At 38.8% G+C, this 26849-nt stretch overlaps 1 protein-coding gene across 9 annotated transcripts; it reads right to left on the reverse strand.

Moving 5' to 3' along the window:
• Positions 1-1209: 1209 nt before the first annotated feature.
• LOC101690546 (zinc finger protein 658) lies at positions 1210-24985 on the reverse strand. Of its 9 annotated transcripts, XM_045087371.1 has the most exons (8): positions 24866-24974; positions 24067-24479; positions 21880-22023; positions 20745-20875; positions 16392-16450; positions 9541-9667; positions 9143-9238; positions 1210-5357 (listed from the first exon to the last, which is right to left on the reverse strand). In XM_045087371.1, the coding sequence occupies exons 5-8, from the start codon at positions 16404-16406 to the stop codon at positions 3124-3126; spliced, it is 2472 nt and encodes an 823-aa protein (XP_044943306.1). In that variant the 5' UTR covers positions 16407-16450; positions 20745-20875; positions 21880-22023; positions 24067-24479; positions 24866-24974; the 3' UTR covers positions 1210-3123. The 9 variants fall into 9 exon arrangements, with proteins under 9 accessions (XP_044943306.1, XP_044943305.1, XP_004774812.1 ...); XM_045087370.1 differs by having other exon boundaries at positions 20745-22023; positions 24897-24985; XM_004774755.3 differs by lacking the exon at positions 21880-22023.
• Between the last annotated feature and the right edge of the window lie 1864 nt (positions 24986-26849).

Raw genomic sequence — 26849 nt, forward strand, 5'->3', positions numbered from 1 at the left:
TTTACTGCTGTACAATGCCCTCTACTTAATAAGTGACTAATAAATACTGATCGAATCAACAAACGTTTGTATTTACAGTCACTAAAACCTTCTCACTGTGGGTTGAGGATTCAGCTCTACTCTGTATGAAATACTCAATGTCCAAAATAGTATTGTTCATAATTGTGAAAAATTAGAAACAAGAGGCCTTTCAACAGAATTAACTAATTTTAATAGAACAGAATATAAGATGCTATAAAGTAGCCAGAGCTACATATATAAACATGGATGTAACCCAAAACCATTTTGCCATGTTTTTTTTTTAAGATTTTATTTATTTATTTGACAGACAGATCACAAGTAGGTAGAGAGGCAGGCAGAGAGGAGAAAGCAGGCTCCCTGCGGAGCAGAGAGCCCGATGCAGGGCTCGATCCCAGGACCCTGGGATCATGACCTAAGCAGAAGGCAGAGGCTTTAACCCACTGAGCCACCCAGGCACCCCCATTTTGCTGGTTTTAATAAAGGAACAGTGCTCAGGATAAGGCACAAAGCGTGACATGACAAAATGTTACTAGAACCACTGAAATTCACAATTTTATACAGAACAGCAAAAAGCAGAGAGTGAAGAATAGTGAAATCATCAGTGTGGGGTAGTAGGGTGGTGTCCCATGGTTGGCCCATCCACATTGTGTACCACCAGTAGAATAATGGGGACAGGAATACAGGGCCTAGAAATGTAACAGCCACACCAAAGGATACATCTGTATACAATAAAAATGTGGTTCCAAATCAGTGAAATAGGGGTGAATGAATCAAAAGGTGAAAGATCTACTGGCTATTCATTTGGAAAAAAACAAAGTTGGGGTTTTTAGTTTACACCATATTTAATCGACAAGAGAAAGAGATCAGTAGATTATTCCATTTACCTTAAACACATTTGTTCCGTATGTTTTAAGGACAAACCTGACAAAACAGAAGGTTGTTTTTTTTTTTTTTAAAGATTTTATTTATTTATTTGTCAGAGAGAGAGAGAATGAGAGCAAGCACAGGCAGACAGAATGGCAGGCAGGGTCAGAGGGAGAAGCAGGCTCCCTGCCGAGCAAGGAGCCCGATGTGGGACTCGATCATGACCTGAGCCGAAGGCAGCTGCTTAACCAACTGAGCCACCCAGGCATCCCCAGAAGGTTTTAATAAGAGTCTTCTCATACCAACTCAAGAAGCAGAAACACATTTCATACTGCAGGATGACAGACCATTTTATTTCTAATGTTCAAGTTTTAAACATAAATGCCTTTAGCTCTAATAACAGAAAACTCTGACCCTAACCGTTCAGTATCTGTGAGGTAGATAATATTATCTCCATTTTGTAGATGAGGAAATTGAGGCAGAGATTAAATCACTACATAGGTCACTCAAATAGTAAGGGACACACAGAACGGCTTGTCTGAAAAGACCACATAACTGTAGGAGGAAACGTGTCATTCTATCACACTAAATACAAATGCAGACAGTTCTTTGCTCACATAAAATTTGAACCTCACTCTTAAAACTTATATAAGTATTCTTTGGACATAACACAAATATAAAGTGGGGAAAATTTCTTCAGTGGGCACTGCTTTCAATCTGTACAGTATAATAAGTACCTAACGTTCAAGACCAATGTTGAAAATTTCAGGTCTGTATTTTAAATTTGTACTGAATCATTGTATACATCAAGTAAATCTTGATTTTATCAGTCATTATTTGACTTATTTTCTAAAAGAACGGTTTGTTAACAATGCCTGTACTGATTTACATGTGCCACCAGAAAGCAGAAAACATACACGACATGTAGTATTTCACTCATTCAATGTTTCTTTTAAAAATAAATATTGTGGTAAAAGTATGTGATGGGACAATACCAGTTGGTGTCAGAAAACACAGTGTATGTCACAAAAATTACTTAGGTAGGAGTGCGTTGTTCCTACTATAACTATTTGGGAACTTAAAAATCAAGCATACAGAATGTAGGCATTGAAGGTCACACTCATATGTTTAAGCCTGATTAAGCTCAGAGGCTTATTATTCACCTAAACACATAATGCTGTTACTTTATTCACAGAGACACTTAGTCCTGTTACTTTGTTTACATATATTATTCACATATATAATTAGTGTTATTACTTTAATCATATATACACTTAGTGCTGATGTTTACAAAGTGCTGCTATTTTAGTCACATACACAGTACTGTTACTTTGATGTCTCAACCCACTTGTGCAGTCTCAAAGCCACATGTTGACCATTGTGGTCAAATAAATATCCCACAGTAGATTATTAATAAGATTATTTAGTATTGCATCCAAATTGGATGTATTAGAGTATTGCTCTACTTCTAAGTAGATTGTAATACTTCTAAGCAATTAGCAGTATTGCTTCTAGAATAAGATTATTTCTAGACAAGGATGTTTTCCTCACTTCCTAAACTGACAATTTTCCTTTGTTACGCATTCTCTGATAAATAAATTTTGAAGTGTTTTTCAAGTTATTAGCTTCTATTCTCAATTATATGATGGCCAATCAGAAGCAGATTGTGAAAATTCTCCTACATTCATTTCATTTTAGGGTGTCTCAATTTGTAAACTTCTGATTTACAAAATGCTTGACTTGTTCATCAAAGTTTATTAAGATGCAGAATACTGAGATATTTCCCCCCTAATGAATTCTCTGACAGAGTGTTTCTCATGCCTTCATTAGATTCACAGGGTATATGAAGTAAGGGATGGCTAGGATATACTAAGACAACAAAAAGCCCTAAATGTGTAAGGTCTGAACAAATCTGAAATTTCTGGTTCATGAGAAGACTTACAAGGGATGTTAGAGAAGGCAGAACTCTGCCCAGGACACTGGTTTCTTCAAACCTGTGAATCTATAATCTCTAATGATTAGCTCCCAAGTACCCTGAGGATGATCCCCATACCCTTTGATACGGAAAGAAAAATGGAAGTAGGAAAAATTTCAAGCAAGGTCCTTTATAGGCTTGGAGTTTATGGCAGAGGTCACATGGCCTCATGTGAATGGAAAGCCAGAAAATCTTGACTAGTAGGTAACCACAAAGAAAAATGGGTATGAGGAAAAACCCAGCAAGTTTTTGCTACAGAGTTTCTACCCTAGGTGAATTCCTTGATGATTAGTAAGGGCTGATTTCCGGCCAAAAGTTTTTCCACATTCACAGCATTTATAAGGTTTCTCTCCTGAGTGAATTCTCAGATGGGTAGTGAGGGTAGATTTATGACGAAAACTCTTCCCACACTCGTTACATTCAAAGGGTTTTTCTCCTGTGTGAGTTCTCTGATGATTAATAAGAGTCGACTTTGTAAGAAAAGATTTCTCACATTCATGACACTGAAAGGGCTTCTCTCCTGTGTGAATTCTCTGATGTACATTAATGGCTGACAGATGACGGTAAGTTTTACCACATACATTACATCGAAAGGGTCTATCTCCTGTGTGAGTTCTCTGATGTTGAGTGAGGGCTGACTTCTGGCAGAAGGTTCTCCTACATTCATTACATTCATAGGGCTTTTCCCCTGTGTGAGTTCTCTCATGTCGAGTGAGGGATGATTTCTCATAAAAGGATTTCCCACATTCATTACATTTATAAGGTTTCTCTCCTGTGTGAATTCTCTGATGTGCATTAACATCTGACTGCCGATAAAAAGTTTTACCACACTCATTACATTGAAAGGGCTTCTCTCCTGTGTGAGTTCTCTGATGAACATTAACTTCTGACTGCCGATAGAAAGTTTTACCACATTCATTACATCGAAAGCGTTTCTCTCCTGTGTGAGTTCTCTGATGCACATTAACGTCTGACTGACGATAGAAAGTTTTACCACATTCATTACATTGAAAGGGTTTCTGTCCTGTGTGAATCCTCTGATGTGCATTAACATCTGACTGACGATAGAAAGTTTTACCACATTCCTTACATTGAAAGCGTCTCTCTCCTGTGTGAGTTCTCTGATGAACATTAACATCCGACTGCCGATGGAAAGATTTACCACATTCATTACACCGAAAGGGTTTTTCTCCTGTGTGAGTTCTTTGATGTGCATGAACGTCTGATTGCCAATAAAAAGTCTTACCACATTCATTACATTGAAAGCGTTTCTCTCCCGTGTGAATTCTCTGATGTGCATTAACATCTGCCTGCCGATAGAAAGTTTTACCACATTTGCTACACTGAAAGGGTTTCTCTCCTGTATGAATTCTCTGATGTAGCTTAATGTCTGACTGCCAATGGAAAGTCTTGCCACATTCATTACATTGGAAGCGTTTCTCTCCTGTGTAAATTCTCTGATGTACCTTAATGTCTGACTGGCGATGGAAGGTCTTACTGCATTCATTATGTTGGAAGTGCTTCTCTCCTGTATGAGTTCTCTGATGTTGAGTGAAGGCTGACTTCTTGCAGAAAGTTTTTCCACAATCATTGCATTCATGGGGTTTCCTCCCTGTGTATGTTTCCTCATGTCGAGTAAGAGATGACTTCTTGCAAAAGGACTTCCCACATTCACTACATTTATAAAGTTTCTCCCCTATATGTGCTAACTGATGGTCTGTGAGGGGTGACTTAGGACTCGTTTTCCCACATGAATTAAATTCATGGGTTTTCTCTCCCATATGTGTTTTCTGATGCACTGTGAGGTTTGACTTGTAGTTGAATGTTTTCCCACATTCACTACATTTGAATAGACCCTCACATCTCTTTTTTTTCTGAACTTGAGTAACATGTGACATCCTGCTGAAATTATTTTCAATTTGATTGCCTTTGCATTGTTTCATTTCAAAGGAAACTCCATGACATTCCAAAAGAGATGACCTCTCACAGGTTTCTCCATGTCCATTATATTCACAGAGTTTCTCTCCTGTGTCAATTTGCCTGTGTGGAATTATTGTGGTCTTTTTTCCTAAGGATTTTCCATCATCATATTTTAATGTCTTCTCTGAAGACTGTGTATTTATATGCTGAATAATACCATTCTTATGACCAAGGGCTTTCTCATATTGATTATTTTCATGAGAACTCTCTTGAGTATGAGGTTTTTCCTGCTTTATATCAAGTAACTGCTCATACACATTTAACATGTGAGGCCTTCTCCTTGAAGAATATCTATTACTACCAATTGATACTAAAATATTTTTCAAATTCATTCCATGTAAGTCATGTTTACAGGGTATTTTTCTTGAAGGAATAAAATCTGTACTTTTATTAGATGATTTCCTTAAAGCATAAACTTTCTCTAAGGTCACTTTTTTGTTGTTGAATAAAACTTGCGGCAAGTATTTGTCTTTGTTTTTCTGGATTCTCTCTGCTACGTAATAATCTCTGCTGTCTTCTAAAAATGAAAATATTGAACAAACCGTAAGAATTTTACAGTTCGAATGGAACTGGATTAACATACAAATGTGCTTTTATATATTTGACTTTGGTTTCAGTAGTGTCTCAGGATCAAAGTGCCTCTTTCCCCACCTAGTTTGAGAAAATATGTGGAAAAAGGAAAAAAAGCTATTAACATGCAGACATATAATTATTCAGCACTTTACAAGTAAGACATTCAAAATGGACAAAAATGTAGATTTTTAAAAAGATTTTATTTATTTATTTATTTGACAGACGGAGATCACAAGTAGGCAGAGAGGCAGGAAGAGAGAAAGAGAGAGGAGGAAGCAGGCTCCCCACTGACCAGAGCCTGATGTAGGGCTTGATCCCAGGACCCTGGGATCATGACCTGAGCTGAAAGCAGAGGCTTTAACCCAGTGAGCCACCCAGGCGCCCCAAAAATGTAGATTTAAATTCAAGAAGCAGTGAAGAGGATGGAAGATTCTACAGTGACAGATTCAGGTAGGAGAAAAATCACAGGAAATAAGATGGGTCCAACTGAGCTAATGAAAAGTAATTGGAATAACAAGAAAAATGAGTAGGAAAAGATGTTCGTGGAGGAAAATGTGACATTAAGGAGACAGAGTAGGTCTAATACATTCCAACCTGTATTGTTTTAGTAATATCCAAACAAGTTCTCATGCTTCCAGTTAAATTTCCCTCCCACACAATAGTAAGATAAATTTCTGAAAGCACCAAAGGCCTTATATTCAAGGAGTCATCAGACTGTACTCAAATTCCCCTCCCAATAGGAATGCCAATGTCCCAAAATGAAATACAAAATAATGACAAAAGAAGTAATAGATTCAATGATACATAGATTCAATGTATCTCCCTATTTTGGCTTTGATACGCTCATATTGCTCTACTGTAGCCACTCAACACGTGAACCTATGTTCACTTATTTTTCCTTAAAATAGCATTGCCTATGCCAAAATACTAATATTTAACTTTCCTTTATCTTTCACATCTCACACTTGCACATTTCGGGTTTCTGTTTATTATCAAAACTTAAGGATCATATGTTTCCAAACAAATCTCAAGAAATGAGTAACATTTATGTTGATTTACCATTTAAAAAATATTGTCCATGTTTGCTACCCACTGCGAAAAATTCTATCCCAATCTAAAAAACCACTGGCCTGACCCAAGTACCACATGACGACTGTTACAAGTCATCATTCTAGCAAACAAAATTTATACCAACTAAATCCACATCACATCTTTAAGCTGCCATCCTACAACTCCTCAATCAATATCCTCTCTGCCAGTTTAGTCAGTTCTTTGTCTTATTAAATTATTCATTCTTGACTATAAGGTCAAAGTATGTTCTTTCACTCAGAGCCACAGCTAGGGTATAGGCTAACTACTATCTAGGAAAATGACATAATAATACCATTATTCCAACCCTTCAAGAATGCCTTTTCAAATCTTCATACTTGTAAAACTTTCAAACTTATATTCGTTCTAAATCTTAAAGTAGTTCCAATGTAAATGAGCTCTTTCTAACACAGTCATAAATAGCACTGCTTTGTAATATACTGTATTTCTTGAATATACACATATTTAACGTTCTAAAATCTAAAATCACCCAATATAATATACACATATTTAACTTTCTAAAATGCCTCTTATAATTGATCACAGATCTGTATCAGCAGGTCACACTATAATAAGCAAGATATTTTTTACTTAGTGGTTCATCACATAATGATCTAGTTACAATCTATGGCTTATTAGAGTTGAGAGAATGACAATTTTTTCTTAATGCTGAATTTAAAGTGTTTCACGCAATTTTATTCTCATTCTTCAGTCCAAAGGATGGCAAACTTTTCCTTAAAAGGCAAAACAGTACACCTTCTAGGTCTTGCAGGTCATACCCGTCTATCACAATATCAAACTCTGCGATTAGAGCATGAAACTGGCAAAAAAAGCCCATATGTAAATGAAGGAGTATGGTTGTGTTGCAAAACCATTTTATTTACAAAAACATGTGGTAGGTCTGCAGACCATACTTTATAATCACTGCTCATAACAGGTGTTGTTAAGTCTGATTTTTAAAAAATCTGAATAATTTGAAATCAATAGACTTCAACCAGCTATGTGTATCAGCATTACCTAGAAAGATTTTTCAAACACAAATCTTTAGACACTATGCCATCTTATACCTGATGAATCAGGAACTATAGGTTCAGGTAAGTAATCAGAGATCCTTCACAATGTTTTCAGAATATGAAATTTTTCCTTTCCTTGATCATGTTAATCAAATGTTCATTTCAGATTATATGCCAAAGTAAGAAAGAATAACATGATTGCCGTTCTCTTTGTTAGATCATACCTCAGGTATTATCAGGTAACAGATCATTTACTTTTGTTTCTTCTGAAAGACCCACTACATGCTGAGCATTGAGAGAAAGAAGACATTACACTGGCTCAAACATTCAAAGTCTCTTCCTTCTTGGAAGCAGGTACACTTAACTTTTACTGTAACAACATTCAATATAATAAGCGGAAAAATAGAGTTTTACTTATACACTAAACAATGTTCTGAGTAATTTTCATTTGTTAATGCATTTAGTATCTAGTCAAGGAAAGCACATAATGAAGAAAGGTGTGATATGGCAAAGCACACAGGATGCCTAAGTGACATTTAATGCGAGTGGATCAAATGATGTTTAGCATGAGTATAAGCAACCTAAAAATAAAACTGGAGCAGCCAAATAAGGTCAGAATATAGTCGTCAATAAAAGGTACATTAATTTAAATTTCATGAAATAAACAGGAGCACAGATTTATTTTGTCACGCTACTGAAAAAAATAGATGTTCTAGGCAAACAAAAGCACAAAAACACCACTGTCAACAACAAAAGAATTCTAATCAACTACGATTAGGAATGGGGCAAAATAAAAGTATGAGGGAATATAGTTCTTACTGATACTGACATAAAGCAAGAACATGAAAACTATCAGAAATTTACAAAGAAAAAATAATCAAAAATAAAAAAAATATAAAAGAACAAGTTTCTCATGTATGTTTATTTATTTATTTATTTTAACCAACCTCTACTTTTATCAGACTGTAACTAGGGAATGTTTTATTTCCTACTTCCTAGGATTTACCGAGGGTTTCCTTTTAGCATCATATACTTCCACTTGTTTGCAAATGTTTTTTAAACACTAAAACAGGTCTTTTCCCCATTTTCTGAAGGTACCCACAGAAGTACGACTGTAAAATTAAGGCTGTAATTTTGTTACATTAATCTGGTAAATATGAATTTGTAATCTTATTAATTTATAGGTAATTTTAAAAAATAGTACCAAGTACTACAATACAACATGTAAAACTGAAAACAGTGTTTCTTCCCTTCTCCTCAAGAACCAAATTTTAGTAGATTTTCTCACTTTTCTTAGTTTTACCTTTGTGCTATTAAACGCAATAAAGCCAGTATTACTTGCTTATCTGCATAAATGATATCCTTGGACCCCTAGCTTTGAATAATCAGAAAACCAGTTTACATTCCTCTGTAGCATTACCCTTTTCTTTTCCAATTTTAGCATATATATATATATATATATATATTATATATAATACATATTTTACATTTCTCTACTTCTAAAGTAAGTGCCACTAGGAAGAGATTCTTAGAAAACATTTAAATAATGTCTAACTCCTAAACTGACTGCCTAGATTATAATTTCCCCTCGCTTCCTCACTAACCTTTCCGTTACTCACTAACTCACCTGGGTAGTTCTGGTATAGAAATTCTTCCTCTAATATCCATGGCTCCTTTCCTTCTTCCAACTTGAAGATCACATCTGGCTTTTTAATGGGATACCCTGTAAAAGGAAAAATGACACAGAATTTGGACATGGGCTACAGCAATTCTTCTTCTTCTTTTTTTTAACAGCAATTCTAAAGGAGAGAGAAGACAGACTTTCTGGAGCTGCACGTTGATGAGGCTTATTTAAACATTTATGGGATGTGAGCATACAAAAATTCTTCCTTGTGCTCAAAAGAGATTAACAACCGCAGATCCTGAAGCAAAAGTCTCAACCACATAAACTATAAAAGACCAAACATTTTGGTATCTAAGAAATGAAGTGCATGTTATACAAAATTTGACATGAAAACTGCTTACCCACTGAGACAAAGTTGTGGTAGTTCTCCAGCATCACATCCCTGTACAGGGTCCTCTGAGCAGGGTCCAGGTGCTGCCACTCTTCCTGGGAGAAGTCCACAGTCACATCTCCAAATGACAGTGACCCCTGGAAGAGCACATTTCTGTTCAGTCTGAAGTTATCAGAATTGGGGTAGCACAGGAAAGAAATATGGAAACAAATTCTTCCCAGGTTCACTGTTGAGAACTGATGTTAAAATATGCCTACTGCATACATTACCTTGTATTAGATTTTGTAGAAGTAAAAAAGAAAAGCAAAGTAAAAGTAAAAATTATGCTTATTTTAGTTTATTAATGCTCTAAACCTTGAAATGTGAATATTAACAAGAATAAAACACTGTTTTTATTCTCTAGAAAGTTAAATACTACACAAACACAACATACTGCAAAACTAATAAGGTATTACTAGAACATACTAGCATACATAAAAAAGCAAAGGAAAGAAAATGTAAAATGTGTATTAGAGTCAGAAAAGAAAAAAAGTAACTATTTTGTATCACAACTTGTGCTTAATTAAAGAGTTAAAGCTGTAGGGCCTGAAATGTGATAGATAAATGTTCTTTATGACTATGAGGCAATACAACATAAACTGAAGGCATTAAAAACACGTGGGTTGACTTTGCTTCTGCTCCAGGATGCATAAAGCAAGGAAGAAAATCACTTTTTCTCCTACAATGAAAATTAGTCACACTAATTTCAAATTCACAATTTTTTTCCCTTACAGGGGAGGCATGATTACAAAGCACCCACGTACCCCAAATCTAGGAAGACACAATATACACAGGAAGAGAGAAAATGTCTATTTTTGCCTACCTGAGTTAGACCACAGGTAAGAAGTCAACCAGAATAGAGGGAAATTTAATTAATGAAAACAGAGTGTGAGCTGACACAACAATGAGAAACCCCTTCGGACCACAGACATGGAGGAGACTTGCACCTTTTAACAAGCATTTTTTTTCTTTTCTTTCTTTTTTTCTTTTTTAAGGTTTACTGATTTATTTTAGAGAGGAGAGGAGGGGGAGAATGAGTCTCAAGCACATTCTACACTGAGCAGAGCTCCTTGCAGGGCCCAATGTCCTGACCCTGAGATTAAGACCTGAGCCAAAACCAAGAGTAGGATGCTCAACTGACCATGCTACCCAGATGCCCATTTACAGGCTTTTTCTCTGTGAACCCCACTGGGCACCTACTCTATTCCTGGGGAAGAGCAGGGTTATGCACTGAGTCAACAACTACAGCTTGATGGGTGGTGGGGGCCAAGAGAATCAAGAAGGCCACATCCCCATGACCCAAGGACACAGGGACGACTTAACACTAAGGCCATATTGGAGTAAGAGAGCCTATTCTGCCCATAACTTCTTACCACCAAGCTAACAAGCTTGGAATAACAAAAGGACTAATATAATATTGCTGACAGAAAGACAAGAGATAAATAAAAGCATGTAAAGAGACCCTCTCTGAGATACACACAAGGAGAACCCTTAAAACTCAAATGAACAGAGAGCTCTGGTAAATGAACCTGTATCCTACACACAAGGTAAGTTTTTAGAAAGTGAAAGCCTATTCTACCCTGAGAGTAGTAACAGAAAATTAATTCTCAAATTCTGCCCAACTCCTAACTAGTTAAACTTGAACCTGCGAACTAAAGGCCTCATAGGGAATTGCCATTTCTAGCAATAAAATCTAGTTATCCCAGTTTAGAGTCTGACCCAAGACATATACACTTCAACAAATAATCACAAAGCATATGAAAAGGAAAGAAACTAATAAAATACTACAAAGATATAAAGTAACCATCAGAAATAGATATTACATAGATGTTGAAACTATCTAACAGGATTTTAAGTAATTATAACTTTATGTTAAAGACTCTAATGTATGTTTAAACTCAAAAAGTATAGGACATGCAAAATCAAATGGATAATTTCAGCAGAGAGAACCAAATGGAAATCTAGAAATGGGAATACAGTAAGAGATGAAAAACAACCACAATGGGGCAAAACTAGAAATCAATCACAAGAAAATAACTAAAAGAAATACAAATATGTGCCAATCTAAATCTAAACCTAAATAACATGTTCCTCAAAAATGAATGCATCAATGAAGAAATCAAAGAGAAAATCAAGAAATATCTGGAGAGGGCGCCTGGGTGGCTCAGTGGGTTAAGCCGCTGCCTTCGGCTCAGGTCATGATCTCAGGGTCCTGGGATCGAGTCCCGCATCGGGCTCTCTGCTCAGCAGGGAACCTGCTTCCCTCTCTCTCTCTCTCTCTCTGCCTGCCTCTCCATCTACTTGTGATTTCTCTCTGTCAAATAAATAAATAAAATCTTAAAAAAAAAAAAAAGAAATATCTGGAGAGAAGTGAAAAGAAAATAAAAACACAACAGTCTTAGAGATGGAACAAGAGCAGTACTAAAGGAAATTTACAGTGCTCAAGACCTACATCAAAAACAAGAAATAACTCAAATACATGATCTAACCTTACACCAAAAGGAACTAGAAAAACAAAAAACAAAACCCAAAGTTAGCACAAAGAAATAAATAATAGAGATTCCTGGGTGGTTGAGTCAGTTAAGCATCTGAGTCTTGATTACAGCTCAGGTAGTGAACCCTGTGTTGCGTTCTGCATTCAGCAAGAAGTCTACTTCAGATTCTCTCTCTCTGTGTCCCTCTGCACCTCCCTCCCCCTTTGCACTCTCTCTAAAATAAATAAATAAATAAATCTAAAAAGAAAGAGAGAAGGAAATACTAGAGATCAGAAAGAAATGAAACAGAGATGACAAAAGAAAGAACAAAGAAAAGATCAATGAGGCTATTGATAAAAGATCAATGAGGCTATGTATAACCACATACATAGGTCAATGGAACAGAACTGTGAGTCCAGAAAAAAAATACATATACACATAAAGAGAAGGAGAGAGAACAATTATTCAATGACAATGGAGGCAAGAATATACAATGGAGAAAAAAGACATTCTCTTCAATAAATGGTGCTGGGAAAACTGGACAGCTACATGCATAAGCATGAAATTGGGCCACTTTCTTACACTACAGACAAAAATAATCTCAAAATAGATTTAAGACCTAATGGAAAATTTGAAACCATAAAACTCTGAAAAGAAAATACAGGTAGTAATCTCTTGGATATCAACCTCTATAATACTTTCCTGAATCAGTCTCCTGGTACAAGGGAAACAAAGGCAAAAACAAACAGGAATATATCAAACTGAAAAGCTTCCACACAATGAATGAAACCATCAACAAGATGAAAAGGAAACCTAATGAATGGGAGAAAATATCTTCAATGACATGTCTGAGAAGGGGTTAATATCCAAAATATATAAAGCATTCACACAAACATTAAAAAAAAAACCCCAAACCCAAATAACCCAATTAAAAAGTGGGCAGAATGGTGGAAAAGTAGGTGTTGCTCCCACTAAGATAAACAGTATGGAGGGTCCCCCCAAAATTAATATATTAATATGAACCAGTAATTCCACTACTGGGTATTCATACAAAGAAAACAAAAATACTAATTCAAAGATACATGCATCCCTATATTTATTTACAATAGCCCAGATATGGTAGCAGCGGTAGTGTCCACTGATAGACTAATGGATAAAGATAGAGATTAATGGATAAAAATGGATAAGGTTGAATGGAATATTATTCAGCCATGAAAAAGAACTGGAGCTTGCCATTTGTGACATGGATGAACCTAGAGGGTATTATGTTAAGTGAAACCAGACAAAGACAAGTCCATATAATTTCATTTATGCTTCACTTACATTTAGAATCTGAAAAATAAAACAAATGAGCGAACAACAGCAATAGAGAAACAGACTCGGGGCGCCTGGGTGGCTCAGTGGGTTAAAGCCTCTGCCTTCGGCTCAGGTCATGATCCCAGTGTCCTGGGTTTGAGCCCCAGATCGGGCTCTCTGCTCAGTGGGGAGCCTGCTTCCCCCCCACTCTCTCTATCTGCCTCTCTGCCTACTTGTGATCCCTGTCTGTCAAATAAATAAATAAAATCTTAAAAAAAAAAAAAAAGAGAAACACATTCATAACAAGAGAGAGAAACAGACCCATAAACACAGAACTAACTGGTGGTTGCAAAGAGTACAGGGGAGGGGAGGTGGGAGAGATTAATGAAGCAGATTAAGAAGTACAAACTTCCCAACTGTAACATAAATAAGTCATGAGGATGAAAAGTACAGCCTAAGAAATATACTCAAAAATACTGTAATTTACTTACAATGATGAGCATTTCATGTTATATAATAGTCAGGTCACTCTGTTTTTCATCTAAAACTAATTTAATATGTCAACAATACTATATTAAAAGTTAAAAAGATTTCAAAACTAAAAAAATAAAAATAAAAACACCCCCCTACAAATAAAATAACTTCAACCAAGAATTATTTATTGAAAACATCTTCAAAAATGAAGAAACAGGGGCATGTTGGTGGCTCAGTCAGTTAAGCATCTACTTTCGGCTCAGGTCATGATCTTGAGGTCCTGGGATCAAGCTCCATGCCCTGCTCCCTGCTCAGCAGGGAGCCTGTTTCTCCCACTCCCTCTGCCCTTCCCCTTCCTTGTACTCTCACTCTCACTCTCAAATAAAATCTTAAAAAAAAAAAAAAAAGAAGAAATAATGCATTCCCAGAAAAACAAAAATTTAAGCAATTCTTTATCAGCAGAACTACTCTGCAAGAAATAATAAAGGAATATGGTGCCAATGAAACTTGAATCTACACATAAAAATGAAGAGTAATAGAAATAGAATAAAAAAGGAAAATTTAAGTTAATTCCTCCCATCCCAATTTTTAAGTGTTCTAAAGCAAAGGTTAGAAATTTTTTTCTGTAATGAACTAGATAGTAAACACTGTATTGTGAAGGTAGCCCCAGACAATACATAGAAGAAAGCATGAGGCTGTGTTCCCAGGAAACTTAATTTGTAAAAGCAGACAGGGAGCTGAATTTTACCCATGGGTTTCAGGTTGCCAATAATTATTCTAAAAGATAACTGTCTAAAGCATAAATAGTAGTACTGTATTATGTGTATAGAGCGCATGTTAACGTAAAATGTATGGTGCAAGAACACAAAGGACAGGAAAGAAGAATTGGGAATATACTGCTATAAGGTTGTTATACTATAACATCATGTGGTTTAATATTTGAAGGGAGGCTCTGATTAATTAAAAATAGCTATTATAAGCCTTTCACTAACTATTTTAAAAGTAAAAAGGAAGGTAAAAATAAGTCAAGGAATGCCTAGGCGGCTCAGGTGATTAAGCGTCTGCCTTCAGCTCAGGTTTAGGTCATGATCCCAGAGTCCTGGGATCAAGCCCCACATAGGGCTCTCTGCTCATCAGGGAGCCTGCTTCTCCCTCTGCCTGCTGTTCCCCATGCCTGTGTGCGTGCACTCTCTGTCAAATAAATAAAATCTTCAAATCAAATAAGACAATAGCAATGATAAAACGGAGTAACAGAAAACAAATTCAAAAGAAAAAAGATAGGAAGAATAGAACAAACAGAGAAATAGCTAGCAAAATGGAATATTTTAATCGCCATATCAATAACCAATTTTTAAATACAGTGTTCTAATCAAACCAGACAGATCATCAGAGGGGGTTAAAAAACAGAACCAATTATATACTGCCTATAAGAAATTCACTTTAATTATAAAAATATAAAAGTTAAAAGAAAAAGGATAAGGAAATATAACACAAACAATAATCCAAAGAAAGCTGGAGTTGCAGCATTAATATCAGACAAAACAGACTACGTATTAGGAGATACTATTGAAGATAAATAGGTACATTCAATTCACATTACATTAATGACAAATGATCAATTTTCCAAGATAAAATTAAATGTACATGTACCTAACAAAGCAGCTTCAAAATATAAGAGGTAAAAACTGATAGGACTGAAAGGGAAAACAGACAAAAATTAATACAGTTGGATGGGACACCTGGGTGGCTCAGTGAGTTAAGCCTCTGCCTTCAGCTCAGGTCATGATCTCAGGGTCCTGGGATCAAGCCCAGCATCAGGTTCTCTACTTAGCAGGGAGCCTGCTTCCCCCCCACCCCCACTCTCTGCCTGCCTCTTTGCCTACCTGTAATCTCTGTCTGTCAAATAAATAAATAAAATCTTTAAAAAAAATTAATACAGTTGGACACTTCAATATTTCTCTCAGTAATCAATAGAAGATAACTGAAAAGAATATAGAAGTCCTAAACAAACCATCCCTGAACTAAACCTAAGTAACATCTGTAGAACATGCCACCTCACAATTTCAGGAAAATCTTTCTGTCTCATTAAGAATCATTATCATTTGGGGAGCCTGGGAGGCTCAGTTGTCAAGCATCTGCCTTCAGTTCAGGTCATGATCCCAGAGTCCTGGGACTGAGTCCCATGTTGGGCTCCCTACTCAGCAGGAAGCCTGCTTCTCCCTCTCCCACTCCCCTGCTTATGTTCCCTCTCTCACTGTGTCTCTGTCAAATAAATAAATAAATAAAATCTTAAAAAAAAAATCATTATGGGTTATTCTCACTTTCATTGCACTTCGTGTAATAATGTTTGCTATCGCTATCAGGTACAAATGTATAGCTCAGCACTGACAACTTCAACATTAAGTACTTGAAGGTCATCACCACAACAGCCCCTCAGCCCTGCTGCTAACCTGCTACTCCATATTTCTCCCAAAGTTGACATTTATCTATTTCCACATTTACATTTTAAAGGTTATATCTTATTCATAAGAGCTAATGTAAAACAAAGTAGGAACTAAAAAACAAAAAAACCACTCACCTGGGGTTTGTTCATTTTCTGCTTTTCTTAAAGAAGCATGAAGATGTGTGAAGATACAACTGAGAAATAATAGAACAGAGATGAGTCATAAATGATCCTGCCTCCCCTCCAGCTCCTTGCCTACAGATACTTTTCATACCAGTAGGTAAAATGTCCTGTTCGTTCCTAAAAAGAGAGGGAATGGACACATAGACGTAATACCAATTGACTCAAATACTTATGAGCAGCCTCTCAAAAAAAAAAAAAAAAACCACAACCAAAAAAATCCCCCCAAAACAAAATAAAAAGCTACCCCCAATCCCCCCCCAAACCCTCAACTTTTAGTTGCCAATTTCAGATGCATAAATACTCCTGCCATGACCAATTCCATACAACCAACATAACATCACCGAGCACAGCTGGGAAGAAGTGTGCAATAGCATACCATTATATAGGTATACTGAGAGATAAAAGAGTCTCAAGAACACAGAATCCAGTGAAAAGAAGGAAATTACTTAGGAAGTCATGAGTTTTGAGTATGATCATAGCCACAAGGAACTTAAGCAAACAGCTACTAAATGTAATGCAGTATCCTAGAAAGGAACCCAGAACAGAAAAAAGAACATTACAGAAAAACTGAGGAAATAGGAAAACGTATGCACTATACTGGTTCATTAATTGGGACAAACATACCATACTACTTTTAAATGTTAAAAATAGAGGAATTAAATTAATGTAGCATCTAGGGAGTTGTCACTGGGTGAACTGGTTAGGGTTAGGGTTAGAGAAGACCCTGGGCTGGGGGGCTTCAACCACGCCCATCCCAAAGATGTCCTCAAAGGTTCCTGGTCTCAGCCACGAAGAAGAACTCAAGGCCAGACACAACAGAGAGGGGAAGTTTATTATTTTAAAGTGAAACTACATTCTCAAGATTTGAGAACAAGAGAGAGCGAGCGTGCTCAGTAAGTGTGGGTGTTGGGAGTCTGGGTTTCTCTTTTATGAATGACAGTTGTTAACTAGGGAGTAGAATATTCATTAGGTGGGGTGGGGATTTCTTAGAAGCAAGGTTTTCCCCTCCTTATTTGGTCAGGAGTCTCCTGTCATAGCACCCACCTTCACGGACCTATCTTGATTGAATCCAGCTTTCTTGTAGCTTTGTTTTGGAGTGATTCCAGCTCAGGCCCCCAACTTTCCCCATAGCTGCCTATGACTTCTTTGTGGATGGCCTCCCAACTTCCTGTTAGAACCCGGCTAATTGCCTCTAACAGAATCTCTGCATTATACTGATCTTAAGTCTATAAATCTAGAAACTGTTCTAAAACAATTTACTTAAATTCATCAAAGGAAAATCTAAAGAATATCCACTTAATACAAAAGAAGGCAGTAAAGGGACAAACAAAAGAACAAAAAAGACATGAAATACACAAGGAAAAGTATAGCAAAATGGTGGGCATAAATATAACCAAGTCAGTAATAACATTAAATATAAAGAGTTAAACATGGCAGTTAGGGGTCTGATGTGGTGGTGAATCCAACTAGATCCCAAAACCTGACCTCCACGCCTGCTTGTACCCACCTCTGTCACATTTGTCCTTCAGCTCTTCTTTCTGGCTTATCTCTTAACTTAGACAAACTGAAACTGAAGCCACCCTTCAGGCCACTGCCCTGACAAAACCTCCAGCCAGCCCAGACCACCCAGACCAGTTGGAGCTTAACCTCCTACTTTCACCTGTGCAGATGCACCATGGAGCAACCTCTGGAATGACCAACAGCCACTCTACCTCATAAAATCTCTGCCCAAAAAGGAGCACCAGTCTCACTTATTAATATACACTCTATGTAGGGGTGCCTGGGTGGCTCAGTGGGTTAAGCCGCTGCCTTCAGCTCAGGTCATGATCCCAGGGTCCTGGGATCGAGCCCCGCATCGGGCTCTCTGCTCAGCATGGAGCCTGCTTCCTCCTCTCTCTCTGCCTCTCGGCCTGCTTGTGATCTCTCTCTGTCAAATAAATAAATAAAATCTTTAAAAAAAAAAATACACTCTATGTATAAGCAAGTTTCCTTACGACATAAGCTTGACCTCATACTCACCTCTACATATAATGACAAGGTTTCCCTATCTAAATATTCATACTAACCCTAAACAAAAGAACCATCCACCCTTGATAGGACAGTCAGAGCTTTGGAAGTTCCCCACAATCCCCTTACTTGCTTCAAATAAATTTGACTTTGTGCAACAACCCCACCGGACGTAGTGAGCAATTTGCTCACAGATTTGGTAACCCACTTGGGACTGTTCTCCGAGGTTCTGCCCTGGTTTTCAAAGGACAGAGCATTGAGAACCGGCAGTCCTTTTGGGCTAACCCATTCAATTAGCCAGGACTGGGGGATGGAATTCTTGGGGGGGGGGGGCTCTCCTTTCTTGGGGCTTGTTTTGCTGGACAGGTGTTGCGGCTCCCTTAAAGAGACTGTGGCCACTCCAAGCCTCTTGCTGAGAATCTCTCCACAGAACTAAATGGTACCAATCCTATGGCACTACTCTTTAAGAGTATTTTCTTTGAGTTGTCTCACAAAGCCTGGTAGGTCGACAGTCAGTTAAGAACAGGGCCTCTCTGATCAACACTGCAGGGGATTAAATGCTCTTTACAGTCGAGTCCAGACATCCCTGGTGGCAAAGGATAACACAAGCTGGCCATTCAGAGGCTGAATGCTTTAGCCTGGCAGATGGGAAGTGGCCCAAACGAGACTAGTCTGGGATCAGCAAGGGTGAAGGATATCTCCATCTTATCTGTTTGACCTGTTAACATTTGATGGGGACATCTGACACTGTTCCTGGTTTTTTTTTTCCTCTTAAAAAGAGAGGTGTGCTTTGAGTTACTGAATCTAAACCAGATTCTCCCTGAGCCATTCCCCAAGTAAATCCTTTAAGACTAGGTGGACGCTGAGGGGCTGGAAGAGGGGCAGCCTATGCACCACGCCACTGCTCCTCAAGGCACAGCTACCCACACCCACTTGGATTACCTTAGCATTAACCCACTGTCCTTGTGGGCTTGATTTTAAGTCAAACGAGTCTCATACGTATTGTGGGTAAGGCTGTACTGCACCTGTGTCACCAATAACACTGAAAGTTACCTTGAGAGAGGGTGAGAGGAGACCCTAAGAAGGAATTCCAGATTATGGGAGGGACAATTCCACCCTGAAGGAAAGCCTCCATTGGGCTGTAGCCTCCAGAAATGGAAAGTATTTGACTACCTTCCTTTAATCCTAAAACAGATGACTTTCCTCCTTAACACAGGGTGGCCACAATAATAGACTCTAGAGGATGAAGAGAAGTGGCCAGAAAATGGGACTTTAAATTTTACTATGACACTACAGTTGAGCTTATTTTGTGAAAGAGAAAGAAAAATGGAAAGAGATTCCATATGGTCAGTGCTTTATGGCATTATATCAAAATGAGGGGTTGCAAAGGAAGTTTAAGATTTGTGAAATGAAGGTAGAACTGAAAACCCTAAAAATGCGTCCTGTACTCTTGGGGTCAGGTAATCTTTGTCTCCATCTCCATCTCCTCCACCTCCTCCAAACCACTGGATTGTAATAAGCCTCTGCCTTATTTCTCTATTTGGGCCTCAGCTATCCCAGCTTCATGAATACCAGGCTCTAATCCTTTGCAAACACTCCCAAAGCCTTCTCAGATGTCTCCAGCACCCTTTTATCCTCCCTTGTCAGATAGCACTACCAGATTACGGACCTATTTTAAGCCAAGGATGGGAATGTTGCCATTGAGATGGGTGTCTCATTAATGTGCATGTCCCATTTTTTATCTCAGACCTGTATAACTGTAAGGCACACACTAAAGGGTTATTATGGGCTGACCTGATTGATTTATACATTTAATAGAGGATACCTTTTCTACTTACAACCCGTCTGGGAAGATATGCAAGCTTTGCTCACCATTCTCTTAATGGCAGAAGAAAAGCTTACTGTGTTAGCAGAGGCCAGACAGGAAGCTGATAAAAAAAATTCAGCCAGGATCAAGTTCTCAGAGACCAAATGAGGAGGCAGTGCTAAGAACTGACCCTGAGGGGGATCCCAACTCCCACAACGAGAGAGAACATTTTGGCCATTATTGAGGGCTTCTTTTAAAAACTATAAAGGAGGTAAGTAGATCTCCTGGTCCAAATTATGGGACATTCAACAAAGGACAGATGAGAATCCATCAGCCTTTTTGCAAAGGCTATAAAATTGCCTAAGACGAAATACAAACTGGGACCCTGAGGTTCAGGGTAGTTGAATGGCCCTTAATAACCTATTTCATATCTCAAACTGTTCTGGACAGCCAAAGGAAACTCCAAAATTGGCATAAGTGTGGATACTAACCCTGCTCAGCTTCTAGAACTAGCTTTCAAGGTGTTCCATAACTGGATGTGATGCAGGATGTAAAAGAAGACCAGAAGATGAGAAGGCAAGTTGCTCTTTCAGTGGGAGCTCTCCAGCCTACGTGAAGTAACCTGGGAGAGGAAAAGATGATACCCATGAGTGAGTGCCCCAAGCCCCCTCTATGGGACCAAGAGACCACCAACAAAGTTGGGGTCCAATCAATGTGCACATTGTAACCAGGAAGAGCACTGGAAACAGGACAGCCCAAACCACTCCCGAACAGAAAGAAGGGCAAAGCGCAATCATTTCAGCTGTCGCTCAATGAAGATGAGATATGATAGGGCCACAAGGCTCCCCAACTGGTCTTGGACCATTAGATTCTCATCTCCCACAAGAAGCCCTGAGTAACCTGGGCAGTGGGAGGGAAGTTGTTTGAGTTTTAACTTGATACTGGAGTTACTTTCTCTGTACTCAACACCCAGAAGGGTAGCCTTTCTAACAAAAATTGTAATATGAAAGGAATCTCAAGAAAAAAAAACATGAAAAGGTTTCTGGATCCTTTGACTTGTGAAATAGGATCAAAGCTCTTAAAACACTCTTTCTGATATGTGCCAGAAGGTCTCATATTCTTTTAGGATGAGATACTTTAGACAAATTGGGGTCCACAGTAAGTTCAGAATAGGACAAATTAGAAATTCAAGTTCCTAGGTACCAAGGAACTGAACTCATGTCATTATCACAACATATCCTAGTATTTAAAAGAGAAAATTCCCCCCAAAATATCATAAGGCAAATCAACCCGAAAGTCCGGGTGTGAGGGCAGGTGGGGGCATGCCATTAACAACACATTTGTAAAAGTGAAATCGAAACAGACTGCTAGCCCCAGATGCTAAACAAAGGATCCACCCAGTAATTAACAGGCTCTTAAAATGGGGTTTGATTAGGTCATGTAGATCTCATATAACACCCCAATTTTACCTATTAAAAAGCTGGGAAGTGAGGAATACAGATTTGTTCAAGGCCTCAGATCTATTAATGAAGCTGCTTGAAACATTCAATCTGTAATACCCAATCCCTTTACTCTACTGACCAACTTACTTAGTAAATATTACATTGTGTAAGAGCAAAAGAATACCTTTTTCTGCATCCCACTAGATCCTGAATTCCAAGTACTATCTGCTTGAGCGAGAAGATCCTCTCTCCCACCAAACACAACAGTACTGCTGGACTGTTTTACCTCAGAGTTTCAAAAACCTCCCCCATCATCTCTGGGGAAATTCTGGGATGAGATTTAAGAGAATTAAGTTTAGAAAAATAGCACTATATTATGGTATGTAGATTGTACTTTGATAGCTACTCCCACCCACGAGGTTTCTGACCAAAATACCTTATCCATGTTAAGTTTCCTGGCAGACAGGATATATAAAGTCTCAAGGAAAAGGCCTAATTTCTAAGGAAACTGTACAGTACTTGGGGTTTATTATTTTTTTCCAAGATTTTATCTATTTAATTTCAAAGGAAGACAGAACGCACAAGTGAAGAGGAGAAGGGGCAGAGGGAAAGGGAGAGAATCTCAAACAGACTTTTGATAAGCATGAGCCTAACAGGAGGCTTGCTCCCACAACCCTAAGATCATAACCTGAGAGGCAATCAAAAGCCCACCTCTTAAGTGACTGAGCCACCCATGTGCCCCTGGGTTTATTATTTCAAGAGGACAGTGAAGTCTCCCTCAAGAGAAAAATGGTAGGGGCGCCTGGGTGGCTCAGTGGGTTAAGCCACTGCCTTCAGCTCAGGTCATGATCTAGGGGTCCTGGGATCGAGTCCAGCATCAGGCTCTCTGCTCAGCAGGGAGCCTGCTTCCTCCTCTTTGCCTGCCTCTCTGCCTGCTTGTGATCTCTGTCAAATAAATAAAATCTTAAAAAAAAAAAAAAAAAAAGAAAGAAAGAAAAATGGTAATACAGGGCTAGCTAGCTCCACCAAAAACCCATACTCGGTCTTCCCGTTGGATAAAAAAAGCCTCAGAACTAATTCTGGCTGGTGTTGGATTGGCTGTTGGGAGTAGATGCCTCTTGGGGAAGTTCTATAGGTTATAAAGTCACTGCAAGGAAATTAACTGATGTCATAGGAACCTTAGCTAAAAACACAGGATATGCCCTTGAAAACTTAGTAATGTCCCTAAACTCTTTAGCCAACATAGCGCTAGATGATGACTAATCCTACAGTACTTATTGGCAGAAGGAGGAGGAACTCATTTTGTACCTGGATTAATACTTCAAGTGAAGTGGAAATAGATATTTTAAAAATCTTCAAGCAGACAGCCTGGCTACATACTTTCAACCAAAAAGGAAAATTCCCCTGATGAGGACTGCAGGCTATTAAAACAGTGTTACCCAATACTCCATGGTTTCTCCCTTTCCTGAGACCACTAATAATCCTACTGCTCCCAGACTGCCGTTTAGACTTTGCATCATTGACTGATAAAATTCTCTACGAATGCCCGGGGGCCAAGAATTACAGCTGGTAGTAACACAAAGATAGGAGCAGCTTAGGGTTAAAGGGTTAAACCTGGTGACCCACAGACACATCAAAACCTGAGGGAAAATTCTGCTCTGCTAACAATTTCAATGACCACCCTCATGCCCAGCAGGAAGCAACTATAGAAGATGGACCTTTGCCTTGTGCCCCTGAAGAATGAGCAGCAGAATAAAACTAGAGGATGGATTTGTCACCTGCTAGACCCCAAGACCTGACTTTTACTGCCCACCTGCTTGTACTCAATGCCTGCTGCCCCACATTGTTTCTTAACCTCTTCTTTCCAGCTTCACCCTCAAATCAGGCAAATGGAAACTGAAATCACCCCTCAAGCAACAGCTACTGCCAGGACCAGGTCTAGCTCATCCAGACCAGTCTGAGCCTAGCTTAACCGTGACTCTCACCTGCGCAGGTAGGACCATGGAGTGACCTCTAGAATGACCACTTTTACCTCATCACAATACTAAAATCTCTGCTCAAAGAGCACATGCACCACTAATATAACATAGAATCTAATTTATTTATAGTATAAATACTATGTACATAGTACATAGTATTTATGTACTGGCAAGTTTCCTTAAGAAACAACTTTATGCCTGCTCTACATACGATGACAAGGATCCCCTTTCTAAATATTCATTCCCTCTCTAAATAAAAGGAACCTCATTCCCTCTCTAAATAAAAGGAACCCATCCACCATCTCACGGAGTTATGGTTTTGTTAAGTTATTCCTCATGATCTCCTTATTTGCTGCAAATTTTCCTTTGCATAACAACTGCATAGTTTCTACCTGTGACTCGCCAAGTAGCTAACTCAGGTTAGTTCAGTTACAGCGACACCGCAACAGGAAAATAAAGAACTGCCATGGTATGCCCTGCAGTTCTAGGTTCTACCCCTTTCTGGGACTGTCTCCATTCTGGAACTCTGGAGCTCTGAGATCCAGCGTCTCTAGGGCTCTCTTCAGGATGAGAATTCTGTTTCTGGTGTTGCAGTTCCTTAACCCGACAGGGGCCCATCGGTTCCTTGGAAATCAGGATGTAGGATTTGAGGATAGGGGCGCTTGGGTGGCTCAGTTCGTTAAGCATCTGACTTCAGCTCAGGTCATGATGTCAGTCCTGGAATCCAGCCCCTCGTCAGGCTCCCCACTCTGCGGGGAGTGCGCTTCTCCCACCGCCCCTTTCCCGGCTCCGGCTCTAATAAAGCCTTTAAAAAAAAAAGAGCAGAGGACAAATTCATATTGGAGCCCTCACCCAGCAGCCCAAATCTGCACCTCTCGAAACTTACTATCCCCAGAAATGAGAGCCACTGACGCCAAAGTCAAAGGAGAGCAGGTCCAGGGCACTCGAAAGCCTACCCAGACTCTAAGTCACGGGGCACCCCACGCAACCAGAGCGCACCCTCACGCATGCGCACGCGCCCCATCCCGGGGCGTACGGACAGGACCACTCGCTCACAGCTGAGGACTCACTCACTCAAACCGCTGGCCCGCACCAAAAAGCCCCCGCCTGCCGTAAGGGCCCCGGGGCGGGGTCCCGGGTCTCCTCCCCACCGAGGGCCTCCACCGTTTCCCACCCGGCCAACGCTCAAACCTCTGCTCTTAGGAAGGTGGGCAACCAGGACCTTGAGCGTTACTGGGAAATCTGGTAACGGGATTTCGGGTTTCCTTAAACCCGTTGGCGCAAAAGGGGCACCAGGAAGATGGCGAACCTGCGCGTGCGCAGCACTGTCCGCAGCCAGGGCGCAAGTTCTGCTGGGTAAGCAAACAATCTCAAGACTACGTCTACCATAATCCTTCGCGTCCACTTCTTTAAATAAATGTGTAAATAAACCTGTCTTGCTGGGGCAGGTCTGTTCTTCTGGCGTTTTCAGGGACCGCGACCTACTCCACCCCCGGAGGTTAGGCCCTACGTATAAGAACTACTAATGTAATTTGTGGTCTTTTAGTGCATCCTGATTTGGTAAAAACAAACAAACAAACAAACAAAACGAGCCCCGCCCCCCAACTCCCAAACTCTTTGAAAGACTTTTGTGGACATTACGGGAGTTTGATTATAGATGCGCTATTAAAGAATGTACTTAGTTTTGGAGACACATACTTAAGTATTTTGTGAAATATTTATTTTAAAATGTTTTCGCAAACACAAGATAAATGTGGCAAAATGTGAAATTGTCAAATAAAGCAAATGGTACATAGGTGGTCATTTTTCATTATTATTCTAAGATTTAAAGTAGAAACTTGAACAAAAAAAGGAAGAAGTTGGGACGCCAGGGTGGCTCAGTGGGTTAAGCCTCTGCCTTCAGCTTGGGCCATGATTACAGGGCCCTGGGATCCAGCCCCGCATGGGGCTCTATGCTCAGCAGGGACACTGCTTTCTCCCCCTCTCTGCCTAGTTGTGATCTCAATCTCTCTCTGTAAAATAAATAAGATCTTTTGAAAAAAAAAAAGCAAAAAGAACTGGGTATATCTTTTAGACATGATACTAATAAAAAGGAAGATATTTGTCAGTTATCAGTTCTTGTGAATAGGGAATTTAATTAAAATGTTAACAAAATGGAATCCAGTAATACAATAAGAAAATAACATCTCTACCAAGCAGAGTTTGTCTCGGAATTGAAGAAAAGGAATTTTTCAAAATTTAAGGAAACAATGATTTTTTTTTTTTAACTAAGCCAGAAAATATATGCATACTTAAAAGATTTTAAATAAGTACTTCACTAAAGTAATTTCACTTCTTGGGTTATATGCTACTATAATTCAAAGATTTATATAAATAATGCTCTTCACAGTTTTAGTTGAGTCAGTACAAATATTCAAGAATTTATGGGTAAAATATGCTCATCCACAAAGTACAATAACAAGCAGCAGCTTCTAAATATGAAAGAAATAGATTAAATTATACTGGGAATATTCAAAATATATTAAACTAAAAATATGTCAGTAACAAAGAAGAGCTATCTATAAAATGTATGACTTTCATGGAGATATAACAGTGTCTGTCACAAGATAAGCGCTCAAATTGACATTATTTCCAGTTAGGGTATGTAAATGTATTTATTGTCAGTGAGTCTCTATGCATTTTTATGAAAGTTATTTCTGTGTGACTTGTAGATTTGTGTGTGTCCATCAACTGTGGGAATAACCACCACAGATTTGTCTTGAGAATAAGGCAAATACCAAACAAACACAACAGTAGATAAAAATGATACCGTGTGAAAATACTTGTATATTTATGTGTGAATTATTCTTCAGCAGTAAATAGCAACTACATCTATGGTTCCCCAGGCCAAAATCTGAAATCATTTCTTTGGGCAGAATTCTGAGATGACCCTTTATTTTTAATTGTTTCTCCAATACCACCCATCCAGAAAAGCGGTTTGTGTATATGAAAGAGGACTTCAGCTGCCTCCATTTTGACCTCAAACTTTCTGGTTGGTTTCTTCTTTCCAGCTTGTCTCTCGGCTCAGGTGGAAGACCAAGAGAGCAAAGAAATCCCACCCCTAAAAGACACTACCTCCTTAAAGAATAAGGACTACCGGGGGCCCCCCACCCATGTTTGACTCCAAAGACTCCAT

Source organism: Mustela putorius, unplaced genomic scaffold (genome assembly GCF_011764305.1).
Source record: "Mustela putorius furo isolate JIRA1106 unplaced genomic scaffold, ASM1176430v1.1 tig00001118_pilon_pilon_pilon, whole genome shotgun sequence".
NCBI lineage: Eukaryota > Metazoa > Chordata > Mammalia > Carnivora > Mustelidae > Mustela > Mustela putorius.

What these genes read in the sequence shown, in the direction of transcription:
- LOC101690546 (XM_045087370.1), bottom strand. An exon ending in CCACAACTTTGTCTCAGTGG is followed by an intron (nt 9,239 to 9,540) that starts GTAAGCAGTTTT and finishes TTCCTTTTACAG; the next exon opens with GGTATCCCATTAAAAAGCCA. An exon ending in TCTATACCAGAACTACCCAG is followed by an intron (nt 5,358 to 9,142) that starts GTGAGTTAGTGA and finishes TTTCATTTTTAG; the next exon opens with AAGACAGCAGAGATTATTAC.